Source organism: Mastigoproctus giganteus, chromosome 12 (genome assembly GCF_048544385.1).
Source record: "Mastigoproctus giganteus isolate SK-2022 chromosome 12, ASM4854438v1, whole genome shotgun sequence".
Lineage (NCBI taxonomy): Eukaryota > Metazoa > Arthropoda > Arachnida > Uropygi > Thelyphonidae > Mastigoproctus > Mastigoproctus giganteus.
Genome location: NC_143586.1, coordinates 3,389,660 through 3,411,278, shown reverse-complemented (window position 1 = coordinate 3,411,278; position 21,619 = coordinate 3,389,660). Strand labels below are relative to the sequence as shown.

Here is a 21,619-nt window from a genome sequence, read left to right as displayed (position 1 = left end):
ACCTGTTGTGTATATTCCTATTAATAAAATAAAAAATAAAAAAATAAAAATAAAATAAATTGTAGGATCCCATCAAATCCAGTACATGATGTTGGTGGGATACTATTGATGGCCTGGATGAGCTCTCCTTTTGCAGACTTGGGCTCGAATCTTGTAATATAGTCAAGCCATTCGATCGGATTAATTTGCTGAAATCATCATGCCCTGCCTTAAACGGTGTCTTCCCTACCTCGAGTGTTTTATCAATGTAGGCTTTCATGGCTTTAGATTTACATCTGTTAAACTCAGCACGTGTTCTTGAGTATGCTATGCTGTCTATTGGGTCTGATGTGGGTTTTCATTTTGCCTGAAGCCTTTGCTTATTCTGAAATTCGAGGCTGAGCTCTTGGTTCCACCATGCTTTGCTCCGGCGAGAAATTAATACTGTTTTTGACGCTGCAGATCGAGCAATGGAATTCAGCCAGCAGATAAGAAAGTACAGGCCGAGCTGTGGATGACATTGGTATAGGGCATCCCAAGGAAAGATGGAGCTGCAAAGCAGAATTTCTGTAGGTCGAGGAGTGAAGGACTAATCACAGTTTTCTTAACTGGAATCTAGTGTTGCCATGGTGACTTGGAAGCAATTGGGAAACAGAGGGCTATTGGTAAGTGGTCTGACATGAAGGCTGTTTCAGGTTAGCTGTCTAAGGTGAGGGAGTCTGTCGCAAAGATTAGGTCTAACTGGCGCTGCTAACTAGTAGTGCCTCTAGTGGGGGCAAAGTTCTGGAGGGTCAGTCCTACTGCAGCCAGATTGGATATGGACAACAATCTGCGAAGACTGTGTTGGTCTGAGCTAATATTGAAGTCTCCACACACAAGTAAAGTTGCTTTTGAGTGGCATTGATTATGATATGATCCAGTTAGAGACCTGTTGTATAGTGTTCTTAATTGAAGGTGGGGGATATAGACTGCGCACATGTCAAGTCTGTTGTCTTGGACACTGAGTGAAACTCTTACAGCTTCAAACAGTTCTATCTTCAAAGTGGCTGAGCTATTCAGTAAGAATTTCTGTGTGTTGAAGAGAATGCCTACACTGCCGCCAGTCCTCCACTTTCTTGAGGCAAAAATGCCAGAGAAACATGCAGGTTGAGAGAAGGCGAAGTCCTCTTCATTAGGGAAGAGCCAAGTCTGTAATGCAAATCACGTAATACAATCTTGATAGGAGAAGAATTTCCATTGTCTGAAGCTTATTTCTCAGGCTTCTAGCGTTTTGGTAAAAAACAGTGCAGATCATAGAAGTTTTGATGTATGTCCTTGTTGGAGCTCTGGTGGCCTTCGAAAATCGGCTTTGATTTGATCTGGAGGTAATCCTTACTTTAATCTTCATATGTCCCTCAGCAGTTGGTGGCAGGTGTTCTTGTTGCTGACTTGCTTCTATGAGAGTAGGAGTGGGGGCACTTTGAACGAAACTGACCAGGGGGGGCGGTCTGTCAATCCTCCCTTCCCCCACCCCGCCAACCCTCCCCTCTCCGAGCTCGCGGTCTGCTTCCCCCCTCCCTCCCCTACCCCCGAAACACTTTGAGCCAATTTTGTCAGCGGGTGGTCCGTCGACCTACCCCTCACCACTAGGTGGCGCTGCCATCGAAACACTTTGAACAATTTCCAGCGGATGGTCTGGCGACCTTCCCCCTCCCCTACCCCCGAAACATTTTGAACCGATTTTGTCAGCGGGTGGTCTTCCACCCTCCCGCTCCCTACATACGCCGCCAGGTGGGGCTGCCATAGAAACCCATTTAACCTAGCTGACCATGGGCAGTTTTCCACCCTCCCCCTTCTCACCCCCGCCGCTAGGCGGCGGCACCGTCGCACACTGTTAAAACATGCATAGTGTCTTATGACGTCATAGTCCTTTGAGGTAATTCTTGGAATTCAAAGAGAGGGTTTTGTTCCCCCATGAATTTGAAAGTGTTTTTTTTATTTTGCTGCTGGATGGTATATTTTTAAAAGAATTTTAAATGAGAAGACTATTTTAAACGTTATTTTTAGGCAATAAATTAAAGTATTCATGAACAAATCAATGGTATTATTTTAAGTATTCATGTACAAATCAATGGTATTTTTTAAAGTATTCATGAGCAAATCAAAGGTATTATTTGAACATAATTAAAGTATTCATTAACAAATCAATGGTAGTATTTTACCAGTTGAAAGTGATTTTAAATAACTTTTAAGGAAGACACAGAATTATAATAAACGATGTCATTTATTGAACACTGTTAACAAAATTATTTACAAAGGAATCATTATTCTGATAAAATCTTGACACAGCTCTCTTTTCAAGGACAGTCCACAATTCTCCCATTACAAAAAGTATGAAAAGTACTATAAAGGTAAGTATCTTCTGTTCCAGGGTTAGTGTTGTTTTACCTGCAATAAAGAGAACATGTTAGAAGATTATTATAATCCCACTGTGGTGGGGAGCTTTGCTAGTGTTAATGCTTTACAAAAACATACAAAATTACCCAAACATACTGTGAAAGAATGGTTATCGGGACAGCCCACATATGTGAGACACAGACAGCAACGAAGAAATTTTCCTCGTAACCAGATGAAAGTTCCTGGTCTTCACCATACATTTCAATGTGATTTAGCCAGCATGTCAAATCTTGCTAAAGCAAATAATGGTGTTCATTTTCTTCTCGTGTGTATTGATTGCTTTTCACGATATGGCTGGGTAAGACCATTAAAATCTAAACATTCACAAGAAGTAGTTAAAGCTTTCAAATCTATTTTTAAAGAAGAAGTACCATTTAATATTAATAGTGACCAAGGAAAGGAATTTACTAATAAACAAGTGCGTGCATTATTCAAATCTAAAAATATCCACTTTTACACCACTAGAAGTGAAAAGAAAGCTTCTATGGCAGAAAGATTTATTCGAACATTAACAGAAAAAATTTATAAATGGGTTACATATTCAAAAAATGATAAATATATTCATGTGCTGCAAAAATTAGTGAAAACTTATAATGAAACTGTACACAGATCTATTGGTATGGCCCCTGCAGATGTCACCATGCATAATGAAGAAACAGTTTATGCTAAATTATATAGACCCCATCCAAAAGTTTCGGAACCCAAGTTTAAAATCGGTGACCATGTTGTTCTTAGTGATGATAGCCATAATTTTCGAAAAGCGTTCAGAGGGAATTGGTCTGAGGAGGTGTTTTTCATAGCTCAGGTAATCAAAAGGCACCCTGTAGTATATAAGGTTAAAGGGAGAGATGGTGAGGTGATAGAAGGGACATTTTATGAACATCAGCTACAGAGAGTCCGTTTTGATAACGAGGTACCTGAAAACGTGTATCTGATTGAAAAAGTACTTGGGAAGCGTACAGTGCGTGGCCAGAGACAGTTACTTGTGAAGTGGCTTGGATACCCTGCATCCTACAATTCTTGGGTACGAAGCAAAGATGTTTTACCTAACCCTACCAAGTAATGCAAGTATGGACATGTATCCCGATAACACCCAATCACGTTTCAAAGTTCAATTACCCCGGGAAATTAATCTGAGTGGGAAGTGGGTGGTGGCACTTTCTGAAATCCACCTACCAGGAGTGTGGAACAATATCACAAAAGGATACGATGAATTTCATGTACTTCGCGACGATTATGACTCTGAACAAATTTTACATGTGCTTTCTTTAAAGTATAAAGATTATCAACATCTTTTAGATGAGTTGAACAGTGTTCATCCCATTATTTCATTTACAGTACACACAAAGACTGTTGCAAAATATCAATTTTCAGTGAATGTGCATGGAAAAGGTAAAATACAATTGCCCGAGAAACTAGTAAAATTATTTGGACTTCAAAAAGCAGGTGTACGGGGGAAAGGCTGCCGTGTATTTACAGATACATCTGTTGGTGAGAGTGTATTACCTATCAAAGGTCAAATTTCTTTTGCCCCAAGTGCAAGAGATGTTGTTTTTACTCTTGTTACTGGTGGCAGTTACCAGATGTGTGTGCTTCCCCATGGAAACTATAAATCAATCTCTAGTATTCTTGATGCAATGTTGAGCATTTGCCCGAGTTTAAGTGGAAATGTTAATTCAGACGATACCCTGACTTTACATATACCAGAAAACTTTTCATTAGTGTTTCCACAAGATTCCCCAGGTTTAGGTCTTATGCTTGGTTTTCACCAGATTGGTACTAAATTGAGTGGAGCTGTCAGCGGGAAGTACCCTGCAGATATAAAACGGGGTGTCTCAGCGTATTTTGTTTATTCCAACCTGATTCAGGACCAGATTGTAGGTGATACGTGTGCTCCACTGTTACGTGTTGTTCCCTGTATTGAACAGAACACATTTACATACGAAAACCCAGACTATTACCCCCTTTTGAGACACAGGTTTCACACCGTGTCCATCAGTATTTGTACAGACAGCGGACAGTTTCTAGAGTTCAGAAGTGGGAAGACTTTAGTGAAGCTGCATTTTCGTAAAGATGAGTGAATACATTGATTACTACAAGGTACAAGCGGGAGGCGGTAATGCATTTGCCGGACAACCTTTGCAGCGTGGGTACGGACTTGGTAGCATTTTTCGTTCAGCATTCTCTTTTCTAACCCCACTTTTGAAACCCGCTGCCCGTTTTGTGGGTAAGCATGTTTTAAGAGCAGGTCAAAACGTGATTGGTGATGTTTTGGAGGGGGTGCCCCTCAAACGATCCTTTATAAACAGAGCATCGGAAGTCGGTCAGTCCATTTCAGACAAGGTTCTGAACCAGAAAGGAAGAGGGAAGAAGAGGAAGCGCAGAGATATTTTTTAAACATGGAGCTTATGATGTCAGAACTAGACCTATTTCAAAAACCGGCTATTAACCTATCTATCGAACGTTCATCTTATGTGACTTTTCAACCACTAGGCAGTGTGGATAGTGGAGGCCCCATCGAATTTTTTATTCCCGGTACTTCAGAAGAATATTTAGATTTTGGAAAAACATTTTTACGTCTGAAAGTTCGTGTTACACATAGTGACGGGAAAGAGATAGATGCCACATCTGTGAGTGTGGTGAACAATTTTTTTCATTCCCTTTTCAGTCAGGTCGATCTGTTTTTACAAGATAAATTAATCAATGCATCAGCAGATACTTATCCCTACAGGGCATATTTAGAAAAACTTCTGAATTACGATCGCGGTGCCAAATGTACCCAATTAACAACAGAACTGTATGTGAAAGATGACGTTGCGGATGTCAGTGAAATGTTCACCAAGACAGAATGCGGGATGTGTAAACGACAGGATTCAATTGCAAAATCAAGGAGTGTGGAACTTCTAGGGCGCCTACATCTGGATTTGTGTCACCAGGCAAGATATATCGTTAATAATGTGTCACTACGTATTCGTCTAGTGCGAAGTAACCCAGAATTCTGTTTATTGGCCGTCACCACAGACATGAAATGCAGAGTTCATATTCAGGAAGCAACCCTCTTCGTGCACAAAGTGAGATTAAATCCTAAAGTTCTGTTAGCCCACTTGACTGTGCTTGAAAAAAATCCTATTCACTACCCCATAAACAGGGTGCAAGTCAGCTATTACTCGATTCCTAAAGGTATGAGTGATTCTACAAGAGACAACATCTATCTGGGCGACATTCCTTCTCGATTAGTTATAGGTCTAGTTGCAAGTGAAGCATTCAATGGTTCGTACAGTCGCAATCCATTCAATTTTGCCCACTTCAATTTATGTTATCTGGTAGTGTCAGCTGATGGTATTCAGCACCCAAGTCAACCTCTGACACCTAATTATAAAGAGGGTCATTACACCAGATCATACCTCTCTCTTTTCACATCACTGAACAAGTGGACACGTGATGTGGGTAATGATATTTCATATAAAGAATACCTAGAAGGTAATGTGTTGTATGGATTTGACCTCTCTCCTGACCATAATGCCGTAGGCGAACACATCAATACTCATAGACGAGGAAGTGTACGTATCGAGCTGAAATTTTCTGCTCACCTACCTGAGAACGTTACAGTGGTGTTGTTCGCAGAGTTTGAAAACATCCTTTCGATCACCAGGGATCGCTCGGTACTTCTGGATTATGAACACTGAACAGATTGAACAGATTTTACAGATGGATGTCTACACACGGAAATTTCCATTGGGAGTGTGTGCACGTGATGAACTACCTACACGGATGCTACCAAAACCGTGTCTCCTTGTAGTCAATACAGATCCCTCACATCTACCTGGGCAGCACTGGGTTGCCTTATTTCTACAAGAACAATGTGGCGAATACTTTGACAGCTATGGTCGCAAACCAAAAAAGGACTTTGTGAAATTTTTAACTAAACAATGTAAAAAATGGACGTATAATGCTACTGTTATCCAACACAAGTTGTCTATAGCCTGTGGTTTACACTGTATTTATTTCCTTACACACAGGTGTCGTGGCTTAACCATGCACCAGATTGTTAATGTGTGTTATTCTCCCGATTTGTGGATGAATGATGTTATTGTAACTGTTGACATAACAGAACATTTGTTTCTAAATAAAAATAATTTTAAATAAAAAAAAAAGATGGTTTTTACTTACATTCGAACCCATTTCAGCTTTCTTGCCCTCAACCGCCTTGGGGAGGGTAGGAAAAAAGATGATTTTTTTCTTTTCTTCACAGGAACATCTTCAACAGGTGGGGGTGGTGGCATTTCTTCCGTGTGTACTGATGGTGCAAGCTGTCTTTTTAGACCTAAATAAGTCTGTAAAGTGGTTAAATATTCTCTAACTTTACTTTCAACATACAAATCTTTCCTTTGAAGAACAGATGACATTTTGTCATCCAAACTTTCAATTTCTTTCTGCTCTGGGGTGTTTAGCAGTGTGAATTTTTTATACAGCTGATTCATTTCCTTATGAGGGATGTGAGCAATGGTACTATTATGCTACCAAGTAGGGGAAACAAAGCACCACCGTGCTGGTGAATAAGTTTTCGCCTTTGTATGAAGGGCACCTGTTTATTTCCTAATAATCTCAAGATTTTCTTTTTCTTGGAGAGCTGTGAATGCTGTTTGCGACTTAGAGGGATATTGCCACAAAGGAGATTTTTACAAATTTCACAAAGAGATGTGATTTGTGCTGGCGTAGTGTGTTTTAAGACAGCTGTGGCTTGTTTTGGAGTGGCTTCAGAAATAAACTTGATGAGGTTTTTGTGCTTTCGGAGTCTAGAAGCCATATGGGTACATAAACAACGTTGGGGGCCTCTTCTGGCAAAATATTACTTCGCAGACGGAGCACCTCAGGTGTGTCCTGTTTAAAATCTAGGAGCAAATAAGAATGTGCTCGACTTGTTGCTTCTTTATAAATGTCAATCAGCACACCCGACCGTCCAGGAAAAACTTGTGTGGCAAGATGAGAAAATTGCCGAGAGTCACGTGGGTTTTTGAAAACTATCAAATAGTGTGCGTTAAGACTGATAGTTCTAAACTGTGTACCCTGACAAAATAAATTTTGTGTTAGCAGAATCACACTTAGACTCCTGTGATGTGACCCTTTTATAAAAATTTCGGCTACTTCGGTATTGTCTTTAGCCTGATGAATTAAATCATCGATAATTAGCAAATTTTCAATACTTGGGTCAAACTGTGGTGGTTTTAACCCGTTTACAAACTCTACTTCTAGGAAACTGCTGAATTTTTGCTGGTACTCTGAATAGCAGTACACGATTCTTTTGGGTGGTGGGGGTTATTAATAGGTTTCTATTACGAATGAGGGATAATACAAATGTTGTTTTCCCTGACTGGGTGCCCCCAGAGACAATAGATGTAAACGGATGTACAAACATTTTAAAACTGGTTGTTGTGAGTGGGAGGATATATATATATATATATATATATATATATGTGTGTGTGTGTGGATACCGTTGTAGGTGAGAAATCTTTACACACGGAAATAACCATAAGGGTAGGTTCGAGTGTCTTCCCCCACCACACGTTTTGTAAATGTGTACCTAAATTTCTTGGTTATGGAAGTTTCCAAGAGATGGCAATTCCACTTGTCGCGATGAACAGCAAAGGGGACAGGCACAGAAATATCTGTTGGTTCTCCCATAGCCGCTGAATACATGGATTCTATGTTAATCAACTTGTTAGCATAGGTGTTCAGCGTGATCCCCCTTGCATTTTGTTACCATCTTATTCTTGTGGGTTCTGTAGGAATATGATTTAGGGGCCTGTAGTGACAAACTCGACAATGTTAATCACCACTGTCAAGTTCGTTAGTGAGCTCTCCTAAAGAATGACCAATTGGTGGAGCATATTCACCCCGGTTTTTTGTGTGAATATGACACTGTCGGTATCTGAGTACAAGACACGTTCACGGAGAGAGTCTAGAGCCTCATAAAGCTTTATCCTACCATAGGCAGCAACAAACGAAGCAATAACAGCATTACCTTTCCTGTATGCCGGTTCTTTTCCAGCAACAGGAGCAGATGCAACCAACATTTTTTCTTCTGTAACAAGTCTGGCATCATGAATAATCTTTGTGTTGTCCAGAAAGAGTTCAACAAGGTTCTCATAAGAGGAAACAACCTGTGTATTCACACGCTGTGTCCTCATACCAAGTCTTCCCCACAGAGAATTAAGGCAAATTTTAGCAAGTGAACGCTTTGCTGGATTTTTCTTAATTTGGTCTACATCTAAAGTGACACCTTCTCTGTTTTTAAATTCCTGAATATATTCATCCCGATTCTTACCCTCGGGCCAGCCTGAAGCTTCTTGTTTCACCTTGAGGAAAGTGTCCATGTATGGCCCGAATAAATTTTCGAATTTTCAGAAAAATGCCATACTTCATAAAATTGTAGCACTTTGTAACCGTGGGATACTGCAAGGTCAAGTTCAACTGTACACCATGTTCCTGTGAATGATCGATCTGAATGAGAGCACTGGGGTAAACATTCATTAGCACACTGACCACATAGTGGGAAAACAAGCTTACCATTGCTATTGATGGGCAAAACAGGTAACAGAAGCTGATCAGGAGCAACAACACGGGCATGGCAAATGCCAAAGTATGCCCCTGGTGTGTAATCAAAGTTTTCAAGTATTACTTTAGGGTGCCCACGAGGAAAAACACCATATTTGCACACCCATGGATAAAGGGAGCAGAAATCAAGATAGTGGATTTCTTCACCCTCTTCGACCTTGTGATAAAGTTTATAACAGTCTGTTCTTCCTCCTTTTAAGGCACTCCTAGGTGTCAAACCTTCGAAATGAATGGTCTCATCTGCATGTTGTTTTAGCGTTATATCAGTGTTAACCAATTCGTCAAACTGACACTCCCATATGGAGACCACCTGAAAACCTTGTGACTCTAAATATGCCTCTCTGTCTAATGTTGCTTCATAGAGAGCACCCATTGTAATATTTTGGTGTGACTGTTGTGTGTAGGGCTTATAACATTTTGGACACCCGTGATAATAGCATCCGTTAAATTCATACACTGTTTGTTTATACAAACCATCCACAAAGTATGGGCCAATTTTAACTTCTCCACCTACTCTGCGTGCGTGCTGAATTGTAACATTGTGCTTTTTTTCTAAATAAGTGAGCCATATTAAAGCTTTACGACTCTGTATGTTTTTTCCCTTGTAACCTGCAGGTGGCAAGATGGCCATCGTGTTATGAGGAAGAAATTTCTGAAGGAATACCCTATTGCAAACACCTGCAATGGTAATGTCCTGGTGGAAAGGGTCAACACCTGTAATTTCTAAAAAAAGAGAGCGGAACTTATCACAGGCACCTTTCAGGACCCTTAGGTCATCTTGGCAGTAGCGAAGCAGTTCAGATTTCAGATTGTAGGGCTCGTGTCTCCGCTGTTCGTACCATGTTTCAAACTCAGCTAGGGTCTCTTTCCCCATATATTCAGGTTGAAAATACTGCTTAGCAGGTAATGGGCCTTGGTAATCACCGGTCTGTTCGGTGTGAAATATGTAGGGGAAGAAACCCTTTCTGACCTCTGGAAGTTCAAACATGGCAGGTAATTTGCGAAGTGGGAATGCCAAATAAGAAAAACTGTCGAGAAAGACAATATTCAACTGGTCATGGTAAATACCAAGGATTTTGGAACCATCGTACACCACTCGGGGTTCATAAGCCTGGCCGTAAAGATACTCAAGGACGAAATAGCCATCGAACCCCTTAAAGTTGTGGGCTAGAACCCTGACATTAGTATATTTTGGTCCGATGGTGCGAATATTCCTACCATCACGTGCACGCTTAACCGTTTCCTTGACAGCAAACAATTCATTCATAAATTGTCTGACACAGTCTTCTCCCCAGAAGACATGTTCCTGACTCCCAAACACAGCCACACAAAGAACAGCCACGTGTTGACCCTGCTTTAGAATAGTCTCTGTGTCAAAGTATATAACTGAGATTTTGTCCTTTGGTGGTTCTGGTTTGAGGACAAAACAGTGTTCGGGTTCATGTTCAACCTTACAGTAGTGACAATAATCCTGTGATATGCAAACGTGCTCTTTGTTTGATGAAAAGGTGAGCATACATTTGCTGCAGCGACGGAACTGAGAACATATATTGTTTGTCCTATGTGTTTCCAAACATTCGCGGCCATGAAAATATCTATTACAAGACTCACACAAGAGAGAGCGCTCTCCACTATGATAGGCTTTTGCCCTACAGCGTGTACAGACCTTGGGACATATGTGTGTGGTTAACCTCTCAGCTGTTTTAAACGTTTTCAAACAATCTGGACAGTAGTATGAACTGCCGAATAACGCTTTAGGGGATCGCACCAAATCATAATGACTACTGTGATACAGGAGACAGATTTGCTTCTTGGCCTCTGAACCCCTGTAAATAGTGTTAAAGCCGTCTTCGGCAGAAAACACTATAATCTGATATTCGGGGGCCAGATGTTTCTGAAATAAATCCAGCTCCTGCAATCCACATTTGATCAGAGGCACTCCTGCAATCTTGTGGAGCTTGGCAGCTCGAATTTTCTGAACCCTTTTCACATCTTCCCGCACCTGTCTGTACATTTGCTTGTCATCCTCAAAACCAGAAATACCCACCACGATCGCTCGGGCCATACAAAGATTATCCGCGTTTTTTATATGGATTACTGATTTTTTCGATGACAAAAATGCTTCCAAATTGAGTATTGCCCTTGTTTTAATGTTGTTACGACCTCCTCCACGATTAGCAATATTAATTAAAATTATATCAATTTGCAAATCCTCAGCCAGGAGAAACTCACGTTTTGACTGCTCCACAGCCAAAAAAGCATCAAAAATGCGGTCAAGTGTGAGGTCACCAATTAACATGAAAGGTAAATTTATATTGGTGTCAAGTGTACTGGCCCTCACACACAGTCTAACATGGGAAAAGGTTCCTTCCTGGCTGAGAAGCCTAATAACCTCCTCAAGAACCTCTCTGAAAACTGAAAAAAATGTCCCTTCGGGCAACTGGTCAAGGTCTTTATATTTTGTTGTATATGTTATGAATTTTGTTTTATATTTGTGAGAAATTTTTTCTACGCCAGCACAAATATCATAAAATCTATTAAAAGGGGGAGAAATAGTAACACCCTCACCGTTGTGGGTCCCTTCACTAGCATTATCATCTTCCTGCAAACCCCTGCCTGTTTGATTCTCATTACCCTAAAAATTAAAAAAAAAACAGTATTAAATAACAAAATAATTATTGTAAAAAATTAAACAAAAAAAAACAGTATTAAATAACAAACTAAATCACAAAAGAATTATTTTAAAAAAATTAAGCAAAAAATATTTGGAAAAATTACAAAAGAAATGTAAATACACACCTGATCCAGAGAAATGGTCACCTCAGGGATTATATCACCTCCTGGTTGGTTGAGAGTCTCCATATCATTATCCTAAAAAACAGAGCTGTATTAAATAACAGTCGAAATCACAAAAGAATTGTTGTAAAAAATTTAAGCAAAAAAAAAAAAAAAAAAAAACACACCTGGTCCAGAGAAAAACCAAGATTAAAATTGGGGGAATCAACCGCCAATATCAACTCCTTTTCAACATCTGTGGTGATGTCTTCTAAACCCTATTAAAAAGATATTCAGCAAAAGGTTATATTTTTAAAAAATTAAATTCAAATTATTCTTAACTTACAAGAAATTGTGAAATTTATTGGTTGAAAGTATAAAGTATTACCAATAATCCAGCTTTCTTAAAAAACAATAACGATCATTTAATTGGGGGTTTAAGAGAAAATAGTAGGAATAAACTAAAATTAGTCGAATTAATTTACACTTAGCTTAATACTAATTGTTCAGAGATGTTTGTAAAAAAGCAAATTGCCTGTTCAAACAATAAGATCGATCCGGAAATATAAACTCAGCCTCCCCCCAAGTGTTCTAAAATATAATTTACATTATAAAAATCACCCTTCAGCAATGCTTAGGTAGTAAAATAAATCTATGTAGCTAATTGTTCACAGGTATTTGTAAAAAAAAGCAAATTGCATGATTAAAGTTTAAAAATTTCAAACAATAAGATCGATCCGGAAATACAATTTCCGTTATAAAAATCACCCTTTAGCAATGCTTAGGTGTTTAAAATAAATCTATGTAGCTAATTGTTCACAGGTATTTGTAAAAAAAAAAAAAAAAAAAAAATTGAACTGATAACCCACAGAATTTCAATAAATATTACTGCACACAATAAACTAGAGATGGTCACTAACAGAAATGTAAATGCGTTCAGTCTTGTAACCAAACGCTTCTATATTATCGAGACACAGACACGTGTTAATACAATTTAGAGATTAGTTATAATTCTTGGAACGAATAACCAAAAAACAATGCGTTCACACGGTTTCAACTAAGCAAGAAAACATACATTAAAATTATATCTTTCAGCAGCCATAAAAGCAAAATATACTTACCACGTGTTTGGGATCCTCGTTCGCAGTAACAATTTCATTGTTATCAATAGGATCATATTCACTAACGGCATTAATTAACTGTTGTTCTACTTCTAGACTTACATCTTCAAAAATCTATAAAAATAAATTTTTGATTAAAGTACAAACCAAATGCTGAAATAACACACAAATTCAGACTTTAGAAATAATACTTACAGTGCTGGATTCCATAATTCCAATATCCACCAAATAAGCACAAGCATGAAAGTAGGCAAAAACGAAATGTGCACATTCAGGCCCCCAAAGGTGTTTATATAGGTTATAGACCTACCAATCATCAACTACAATGACCATCAGGTGGTGTAACAGTGCTGGTCAATCATCAACAACTATCACGGTCACGTGATATATCAGCGGTGGTCAACATCAACTGCCCACAGGCAGTTCCAGGAAATGACTCAAAAATCAGCTGGGCATTGATATTCAAATGTTTCTAAATTCTCATGGAAATTATTTTATAAAGGATGTTGCGTTTTTTGACCGTGAAAATTTATTTAGCAATGAAATGTACCCACCATGTGGGTGGAAATTACCAAACGCAATTAAGAGACAAAATATTTGGATTTTTTAAAATTGCCATAAATTACCATTGAATTCGGGTTTCATTCAACATAAAGATTTAAGGATGTGGTTGGATATGGTCACTACAAAGTGTAGTATAATTTTTGTGAAAGGGGAAGAAAAGAAACACATTTTGTCAAAATATACCAATGCATCTGTAATTAATTTAGAAAAAATGGTTGTCCACTCAGTTTGAAACGGTCCCTTATTTATACGATCACAATATTTATTATTGCACTCATATCAACGTGCAATTATTTTTTATTGGCTACAAAACAAATTAAAATAAAGTAAAAAATAAACTATTTAATTAGGAATTGTGTTGTCCCCCAAAGGACTATGACGTCATAAGACTGGTAATACACTGTATGGGGAAGAAAACCTTTCTCTTTGAATTCCAAGAATTACCCCAAAGGATTATGACGTCAATAAGGCTTGTTACGCCGTGTTTGGGGAACAGGTTAAAATATTGGTCATGAATACTTTATGTTCAAATAATACCATTGATTTGTTCATGAATACTTTAATTTATTGCCTAAAAATAACATGTTTAAAATATTGGTCATGAATAATACTTTATGTTCATATAATACCTTTGATTGTTCATGAATAGTTTAAAATAAAAACAACAATTTAAAATTAACATGTTGTTTAAAATAGTCTTCATATTTAAAATATACATCTGTTGCCATCCAGTAGCAAAATTTAAAAAATCACCTTCAAATGCATGGGGGAACAAAATCCTCTCTTGGGATTACACCAAAGGATTATGACGTTTTAAGACTTGTTACACCGTGTTTGGGGAACAGGTTAAAAATATTGTTCATATTGATTTGTTCATGAATACTTTAATTTATTGCCTAAAAATAACATGTTGGTTATGAGTACTTAAAAATACCATTGGTTAAAAATATTGTTCATGAATACTTTAATTATATTCAAATAATACCTTTTATTTGCTCATGAATACTTAAAAAAAACCATTGATTTGCTCATGAATACTTAAAAAAAACCATTGATTTGCTCATGAATACTTAAAAAATACCACTGATTTGCTCATGAATACTTAAAAAATACCATTGATTTGCTCATGAATACTTTAAAAAATACCATAGGTTAAACTACTTTAATTATGTTGAAATAATACCACTGATTTGTTCATGAATACTTTAATTTATTGCCTAAAAATAACGTTTAAAATAGTCTTCTCATTTAAAATTCTTTTAAAAATATACCATCCAGCAGCAAAATAAAAAAAAACACTTTCAAATTCATGGGGGAACAAAACCCTCTCTTTGAATTCCAAGAATTACCTCAAAGGACTATGACGTCATAAGACACTATGCATGTTTTAACAGTGTGCGACGGTGCCGCCGCCTAGCGGCGGGGGTGAGAAGGGGGAGGGTGGAAAACTGCCCATGGTCAGCTAGGTTAAATGGGTTTCTATGGCAGCCCCACCTGGCGGCGTATGTAGGGAGCGGGAGGGTGGAAGACCACCCGCTGACAAAATCGGTTCAAAATGTTTCGGGGGTAGGGGAGGGGGAAGGTCGCCAGACCATCCGCTGGAAATTGTTCAAAGTGTTTCGATGGCAGCGCCACCTAGTGGTGAGGGGTAGGTCGACGGACCACCCGCTGACAAAATTGGCTCAAAGTGTTTCGGGGGTAGGGGAGGGAGGGGGGAAGCAGACCGCGAGCTCGGAGAGGGGAGGGTTGGCGGGGTGGGGGAAGGGAGGATTGACAGACCGCCCCCCCTGGTCAGTTTCGTTCAAAGTGCCCCCACTCCTACTTATGAGGCTGTTCGGACCTTGGAGAGGTTCGGAACAGTATAATCTGAATGCTTCTCCCTTTTCTTAGACTTGATGGTGGGTCTGAGTCAACTCTTCCTTTCCTTCAACATGGTTTCATACCGTTCGGGAAACTGCATCTGAGACGCTTGGAAAGGTAGAAATGTTTCATCTTCCAAGAGAGACGCTTGGAAGGGTAGAAATGTTTCACAAGTGCCCCGGCAGGCCACGATGATGCAAGGATGATTAGTTTGTAGTTGGATTCCGCAGAAGTGATTTTGAATGATGCAAAGTACAGTCATTTGGTGGTAAGCCTAGTAACTCCTGCATGTAAGAAGGTACAGGCTTAATGTGGGACGACGCTTTAACGTTCCAACTCCATTTTGCAGTCAAATGCCAAGGCCCGTTCCACCATATTGGAGCTGGTCTTGATAGCTCACAACTCAGTATCTACAACGATGCTTCGCCCCAGTACCAGCGTACACGCTTCATGAAATAATATTCCGAGCCCCCACATCAAGGAATTCTTTGTCTCGTGCTCTTGTTGACCACCAATCAAACAGGACTGATCAAGTGGAGCGGGCCTTGGCATTTGGTCCTTGTAACAGAATAACAATGAAATACCTTCTCCTCCTAGCGAGGAACATTCCAGTTTCATCTGGACTCATTTCCGGGCTTATTAAGGTTTAGGGTCCCCGACCCTAAACGTTAAGTCTGGAAATGAGTCCATACAGAATCCCCTTTATCCGCCTCACTGCCTCATCCAATATGAACATGTGGGAAACGTAAGTAAGTGGGGGGGAAGCACCTCAACTACTCCAACGTCTGAGGGAAGCCTTCGAGCGGAAAGAGAAGTGTTGACGTTTCATCTGGTGAGATAGTGTATAGTGAATAGTGTGTTTAGGGTCTAACGGCACCAGGGGTTCCCCCCCCTCTCCGTGTAGTATACATTGTGGTGTGATACAGAACACTGTAGAGGCCAGAGGTTTAAAAGTGCATGGATATTGTGGTGTGTAATGTTTTGTACCGTTGTTCATCTGGTCTTTTAGCCGTTGGGTCTCAAATGAGACCCACCATTGCCCACACTATACCTCGTGGAGGCAGACCAGGTACACCAGTATTTTAGAGGTTTACTATTTACTCTGGTAGGTCCTGCCACCTAATTTCCTGAGATTTCAGTGGCTAGGACCTATATATAAAAAAAAAGTGGGGGGGGGGGACTAACGCTAGAAATTGGGTCAGGCCGAAAGAGATATAAGTTATGCGGGGTGGAGTTAATTTTTTTTTTTTTTTTTTTAGTGTGGGGCTTGTGTAGTTTTGACAGGGGTTAAACGCTAGTCGCAAGATAGCGAGAGGGAAGGAAGACTGAAGACTGGAGGGTGAAAGACAGGAATATGGGGTCAATAGTGAAGGTAACCCCTAAAGTCGGTGGGGCAGGCCCATGCCTCACCAGGTGAAGATAACCCCTGAAGTCGGTGGGGCAGGCCCATGCCTCACCAGGTGAAGATAGGGGAGGGTACAGAGAAACCATCCCCCTGCCAAGGGAAGGGAAGGAAAGTGAACCAAGTGAGGGTACCCGGTTCAGATCGCCTAATGATGTTTCGGCAGCAAACTGCACAATGTCTTTGTCAGGTGTTCGTATGCCATTCCTGGGACATGGTGTCCTGTCCGTGTGAGTGGTCAAGTTCAGGTAATGACTCCAGTTTAAGTCAGTGGTCAGATCCAGGTTAAATTAATGATTAGTTGTTCTTCAGATTGTAGCTGTTAGATTGTTGTTCGGTTGACACATCTAAGGATCTTTATTCTGGATGACGAGTGGTTAGTTTGTAGGAAAATTCCTGCTAAGATTGTGGGTATGTTCTTCTTCTAGTAAAAAGATCCTGCGCAAACTGCGTTAAGGCTTTATAATTGTTCTCGCTCTCCAGGAGATATTGTTCTTGGTTTATTGGCGAGAAACGAATTCTGGTTATTAAGAAGCAGCGGAGGTCTTCATATAGTTGGCAATGGTGCATGAGGTGCTCACACGTCTCTGTCTGTAGTGTCTAGCACTAAATATGTAGGAGATATTCTGGATGATAGATTGGGATTCCATTTGCACGTGTCACACCTCAATGATAAAATCAAGAAATTCACGTCTTCGGTGATTGGAATCTCTAAAAAAGAATGGGGATTTAACAAAAGAACGATGTCACTGTATTACAAAACTATCTTCCCACCAATTGTTGCTTATGCGGCTGGAGTGTGGTCGGGAGCAGTGATTAAAGTAAGAATAAAAAACAAACTCATGTCATTACAAGATCTATTATTCTATTGCGGTTCTTGCGATGGCTTAACAGAGTTGCTGGCCACCCTTTTACTATCTCAAGGGCCATTCTCTACTCAAACCTTAACATCACACCCTGGATGCAGCGGACAATTAACAGGAACATACACACTCTCGCACAAATGCTCACAGGCAGAGTGGATGCTCCAGTCCTGGATAATATTCTAGTCAAACCGCGTGCCACTGCTAGACGTTGCGGAGAAGTAAATACAGTAATCCATTGCGTTCAGTCCTGAACAATCTTAGTAGCCTGCAAAGATTCTTCCCATCAAATGCAGCGAAAATATTTAACTCACTACAGATAGATGCCGAAAAACTGTGTGAGGATGCAACATACCGGAAAGAGATCTTCCAGGATTCGTACAGACTTACCGAAATATGAATCGGCTGCAAAGTACCAAAGAATTGTGAATAAAAGTGAAACTTTCTGCTTTAAGAACAATAATAATTTGTTGACTGGAAAAATATACCTTCTGTAATTATGCGAATATGTAAGTTATAGATGGAATTAAGTTATAGATGGAATGAATTGTAAATATATGAGTTCTACAATGATTAATGCGTAAATACTGTATACATTAAACATAAAATGTGTACATAATATTTCGGGACGAGACTACGTGTTCAGTATATGTAACCCACTGCACGTAGTATCTCGTACCCTGATATGTACTTAGCACCCTCCTGGCACTTTGCCGTCCCGGGGTGGTCTCCTTATGGAAATAAACAGATAATAATAATAATAATAATAATAATAATAATAATAATAATAATATTATTATTATTATTATTATTCTAAGGATCTATTAAAATTAAACAAACTCATATCATTACAAAGATCTATGTTGTTGGCCCTCTTACATGCCCCGAGGATGGTATCTACGGCTGCGCTACAAGTGACTGCTGGATTATTCCTCTTGATCTCTACATTGTTTATCGACATCTGGAATGTTATATGCTATGAGAAAAGAAATTCCTACCCATTATTTGGACATTTCCATCAACCTGGATGCTAGTGTTAAGGAGGAGAAACTTAGAATTTGGAATGGACTAATTGAGATTTGGAGGAATCGGTGGATTTCCTCGGAGGTGGGAGAAATAACTAGGAAGATTATCCCTGCTGCAGCAGATTTTGCAATTTCTAAAACAGTTTCGTCATGGTTTTGTCCTTCAATGTTCATCAACTATGTGCTGACAGAACATGGGTCCTTTCGAGATAAATTATGTTCTCGGGGTTTGGAGCCAGATCCGTGGTGTTCTTGTGGTGAGGCGGAAACTTGGCTGCATACACTGTTTTATTGTCCATTTTATAATGTTGAGAGGCGTCGTCTTTTAGAACAGATTCCCGATCTTGCTGAAAACAACGTGCAGGAGTTTGTGAACGGAGTGTCTCATTTTGAGGCATTGCAGGTTTTTGCTGCTGCAGTGTTCTCTAAGAGATAAATTATGAGGAACCTATCAGAAAATGAACTGGCAGAATACGTTGAGAGTTTTACTTGAATGCATCTGGGCTTGGGAGCTTCAGACCTGGAAGTTTTATGTCAGGTCTTGGGCTCCGGAGTATGTACCACTACGGTGGTTTTTTTTTTTTTTTTTTTTTCTGGTTCTTGGGTTTGGGTGGCCCAAGACTGGAAAGCTGGCACCCAATAGTATTGCACTTTCTCTTTTGGGTGTAGAATTGTGCTTTGGCACTACAGATAACAACGTAGAAACAGGTCCGAATCCACGTGCCGGGGACGGACATCAGTTGGCAGCTGCCTCCTGATGGCAAAGTGACCTGACATTAACAACACACTAACCACACAAACAATTCTTTAATACATTTTAACCTTTCCTATACAAAATTATGTATTAATTTTAGATACTCAAAATTTTCTTGTTTTGAATTCTATTTCTTAGCTATTTATCAGGCCCACTTTACAGTTTTTCTGTATCTCTTTTAAATGTATTAGGTGGAGATGGGCATATGCCTAGGAACCACCCCGACAACACACACTCACATGTCCACAATGGCAGAGAGGGGTGTCACTCAATCCGAAACTGGAGAGTTTGCTCTTATTGCGCCGTGTCCCGTGAGTATAGCTGGAAGGGGTGGAGGGAGGGAGGCAATAAGGGACCGGGTTGACGATGAATTAGCGTTTTAGAAAACGGACAAAACTTCGCCACGATTTATGGCGGGGGAGACGAATGGACCGAGCGGGTTCTCGAGTAATCCGACCCACTTTAATGAATAAAAGCCGCGAGTATAAATCAGTGTCTGTTAAAAAATGCGGGATCGGGCGAACACCCTACGACGATTCCTCGAGACAAAACAGAGCGGCGGGGAGCGGAGAAATCGAATCGGCGAATTTGCACGAGTGGGCGACAAGAATGGATGTCCGAATTACGCGCGATCGCTTTATTATGCGCGTGTTTAAAAGTACAGTCGGGATTATTGGAATCGAAGAAATAAGTGGCGGAGCACGGCGGCAGCCGGTTCGGAAGGAGGGGAGGGCGAAGAACAGGACGCAGAGATTAACGAACAAACGCCGCAGCCTCCGATAAGTAACAAAAGGTGTTTTTAATTTAATTTATTTACAAGGGGGGACAAAATTACGATCCGGGGATGCTGAGGGGGACGCATTCAGCTGCAATTGTTACGAGTGGAGTTCATGTTTGTAACTGATGTTTGTACGTCAGTTAGCGGACGTGTATGTACAGCAGTGGCCAAAAAAAAAAAAAAAAATGGACACACCTCACAGAATTTGAAGCAATTCTTTACAATAGCGACTGTTCGATTTATTTGAACTTTGGATATCAAAAACAACGGCGAATTTTAATCTATTCAGGGTAGGGAGGGGTGAGCACTCATCTTGATAAAGTGACGCCACGCGTGTTAAGCCAAAACGCCCTTCTATGAGTTCGTAATCTTAACCCACGTTTAAAGAAAATAAAACGAGGAACCTTAAAAGCGAGTAAATTTTGCTCATTTCATCAGCCGAGTCCTTTCACTCCTCCCTCAGAGAGGATTTTCACTAATTCCGATGGACACCACTAACGTGCAATTGGCCTGAACATGAACGAGACCTCGACTGGATATAAACCACCACTATACCTGGGCAATTCAAAGAGAGAGAGAGAGAGAGAGAGATCTTTTTTGTATTTTGTATTTTTGTATGCGCGGCTCCTAAACAGAAGTTCATCTCCGCCTCGTGGCTCTGTTCCCTTTCACAGACTCAGTCGAGGTAAGGTCAGTGTGTGTCGTCTAATAAAAAAAAAATCGTTCCACACAGGACGGACGGTTCAGTGCCGGTTGAACTGGGATACGGGAAAAGAACATAGTCAACAGAATAAACCGCTCCAAACGTATTTGTATCCAAATTCAACAAGGATTTCCATATGGAAAAGAATCATGAATATGTATATTTGATTATTTTATATTTATATTTGAATATTTATATGTATATTTGACTTTCAATGAGGTGCCAACAGACCCAAAAAACCCCAAACCTAAGCGATTTCTTCATACACTCGAAACAGTCCCTTTCAACTATGTCTCTAGCAAAGCAACACCTTATAAATACCATTAATAGACTTCCCAATAAATCTACAATTGGTCCTGACCGTTTTCCTCTATTCATGGTTAAAGTGTGCAGAGCCTTCGTTGTGGAGCCCCTTCTGTCAATCTTTAATCAGATATCAAATTCTGGATCAATCCCGACAATATGGAATCACTACTGGGTACAACCCATACCCAAAAGAAGAAACCCTAAGGAACCTAAGGACTTCAGACCGATTTCGGTGGACTGCACTCTATTAAAACTGTTTGAGAAAACTATCTTATCAGCACTGATCGACTTCTCTCATAGACCCAAACATCTGCATACCGTGATCCCCAAAAGATCTACATATACAAACCTACTGGATACCCTATTTAAAATTCAAACTGCTCTCAACAGTAAATCTCCGTTGGATGTCATCTTCCTGGATATTTCATCTGCTTATGA

The 21,619-nt window shown here is 39.9% G+C and overlaps 3 protein-coding genes across 3 annotated transcripts; 2 read left to right on the top strand and 1 right to left on the bottom strand.

Moving 5' to 3' along the window:
* The first annotated feature begins 3,034 nt into the window (after positions 1–3,034).
* On the top strand, positions 3,035–3,478 carry LOC150076636 (uncharacterized). Its single transcript, XM_090386583.1, has one exon. The coding sequence runs from the start codon at positions 3,035–3,037 to the stop codon at positions 3,476–3,478; it is 444 nt and encodes a 147-aa protein (XP_090242709.1).
* A 1,336-nt stretch (positions 3,479–4,814) lies between these two features.
* LOC150076635 (uncharacterized protein F54H12.2-like) lies at positions 4,815–6,101 on the top strand. The gene has a single exon (XM_090386582.1). The coding sequence runs from the start codon at positions 4,815–4,817 to the stop codon at positions 6,099–6,101; it is 1,287 nt and encodes a 428-aa protein (XP_090242708.1).
* Positions 6,102–8,767: 2,666 nt separating this feature from the next.
* LOC150076634 (uncharacterized) lies at positions 8,768–13,136 on the bottom strand. Its single transcript, XM_090386581.1, has 5 exons — positions 13,122–13,136; positions 12,927–13,040; positions 11,994–12,083; positions 11,830–11,901; positions 8,768–11,665 (listed from the first exon to the last, which is right to left on the bottom strand). Exons 1-5 carry the CDS (start codon positions 13,134–13,136, stop codon positions 8,768–8,770), a joined length of 3,189 nt encoding a protein of 1,062 aa, XP_090242707.1.
* Positions 13,137–21,619: the final 8,483 nt, after the last annotated feature.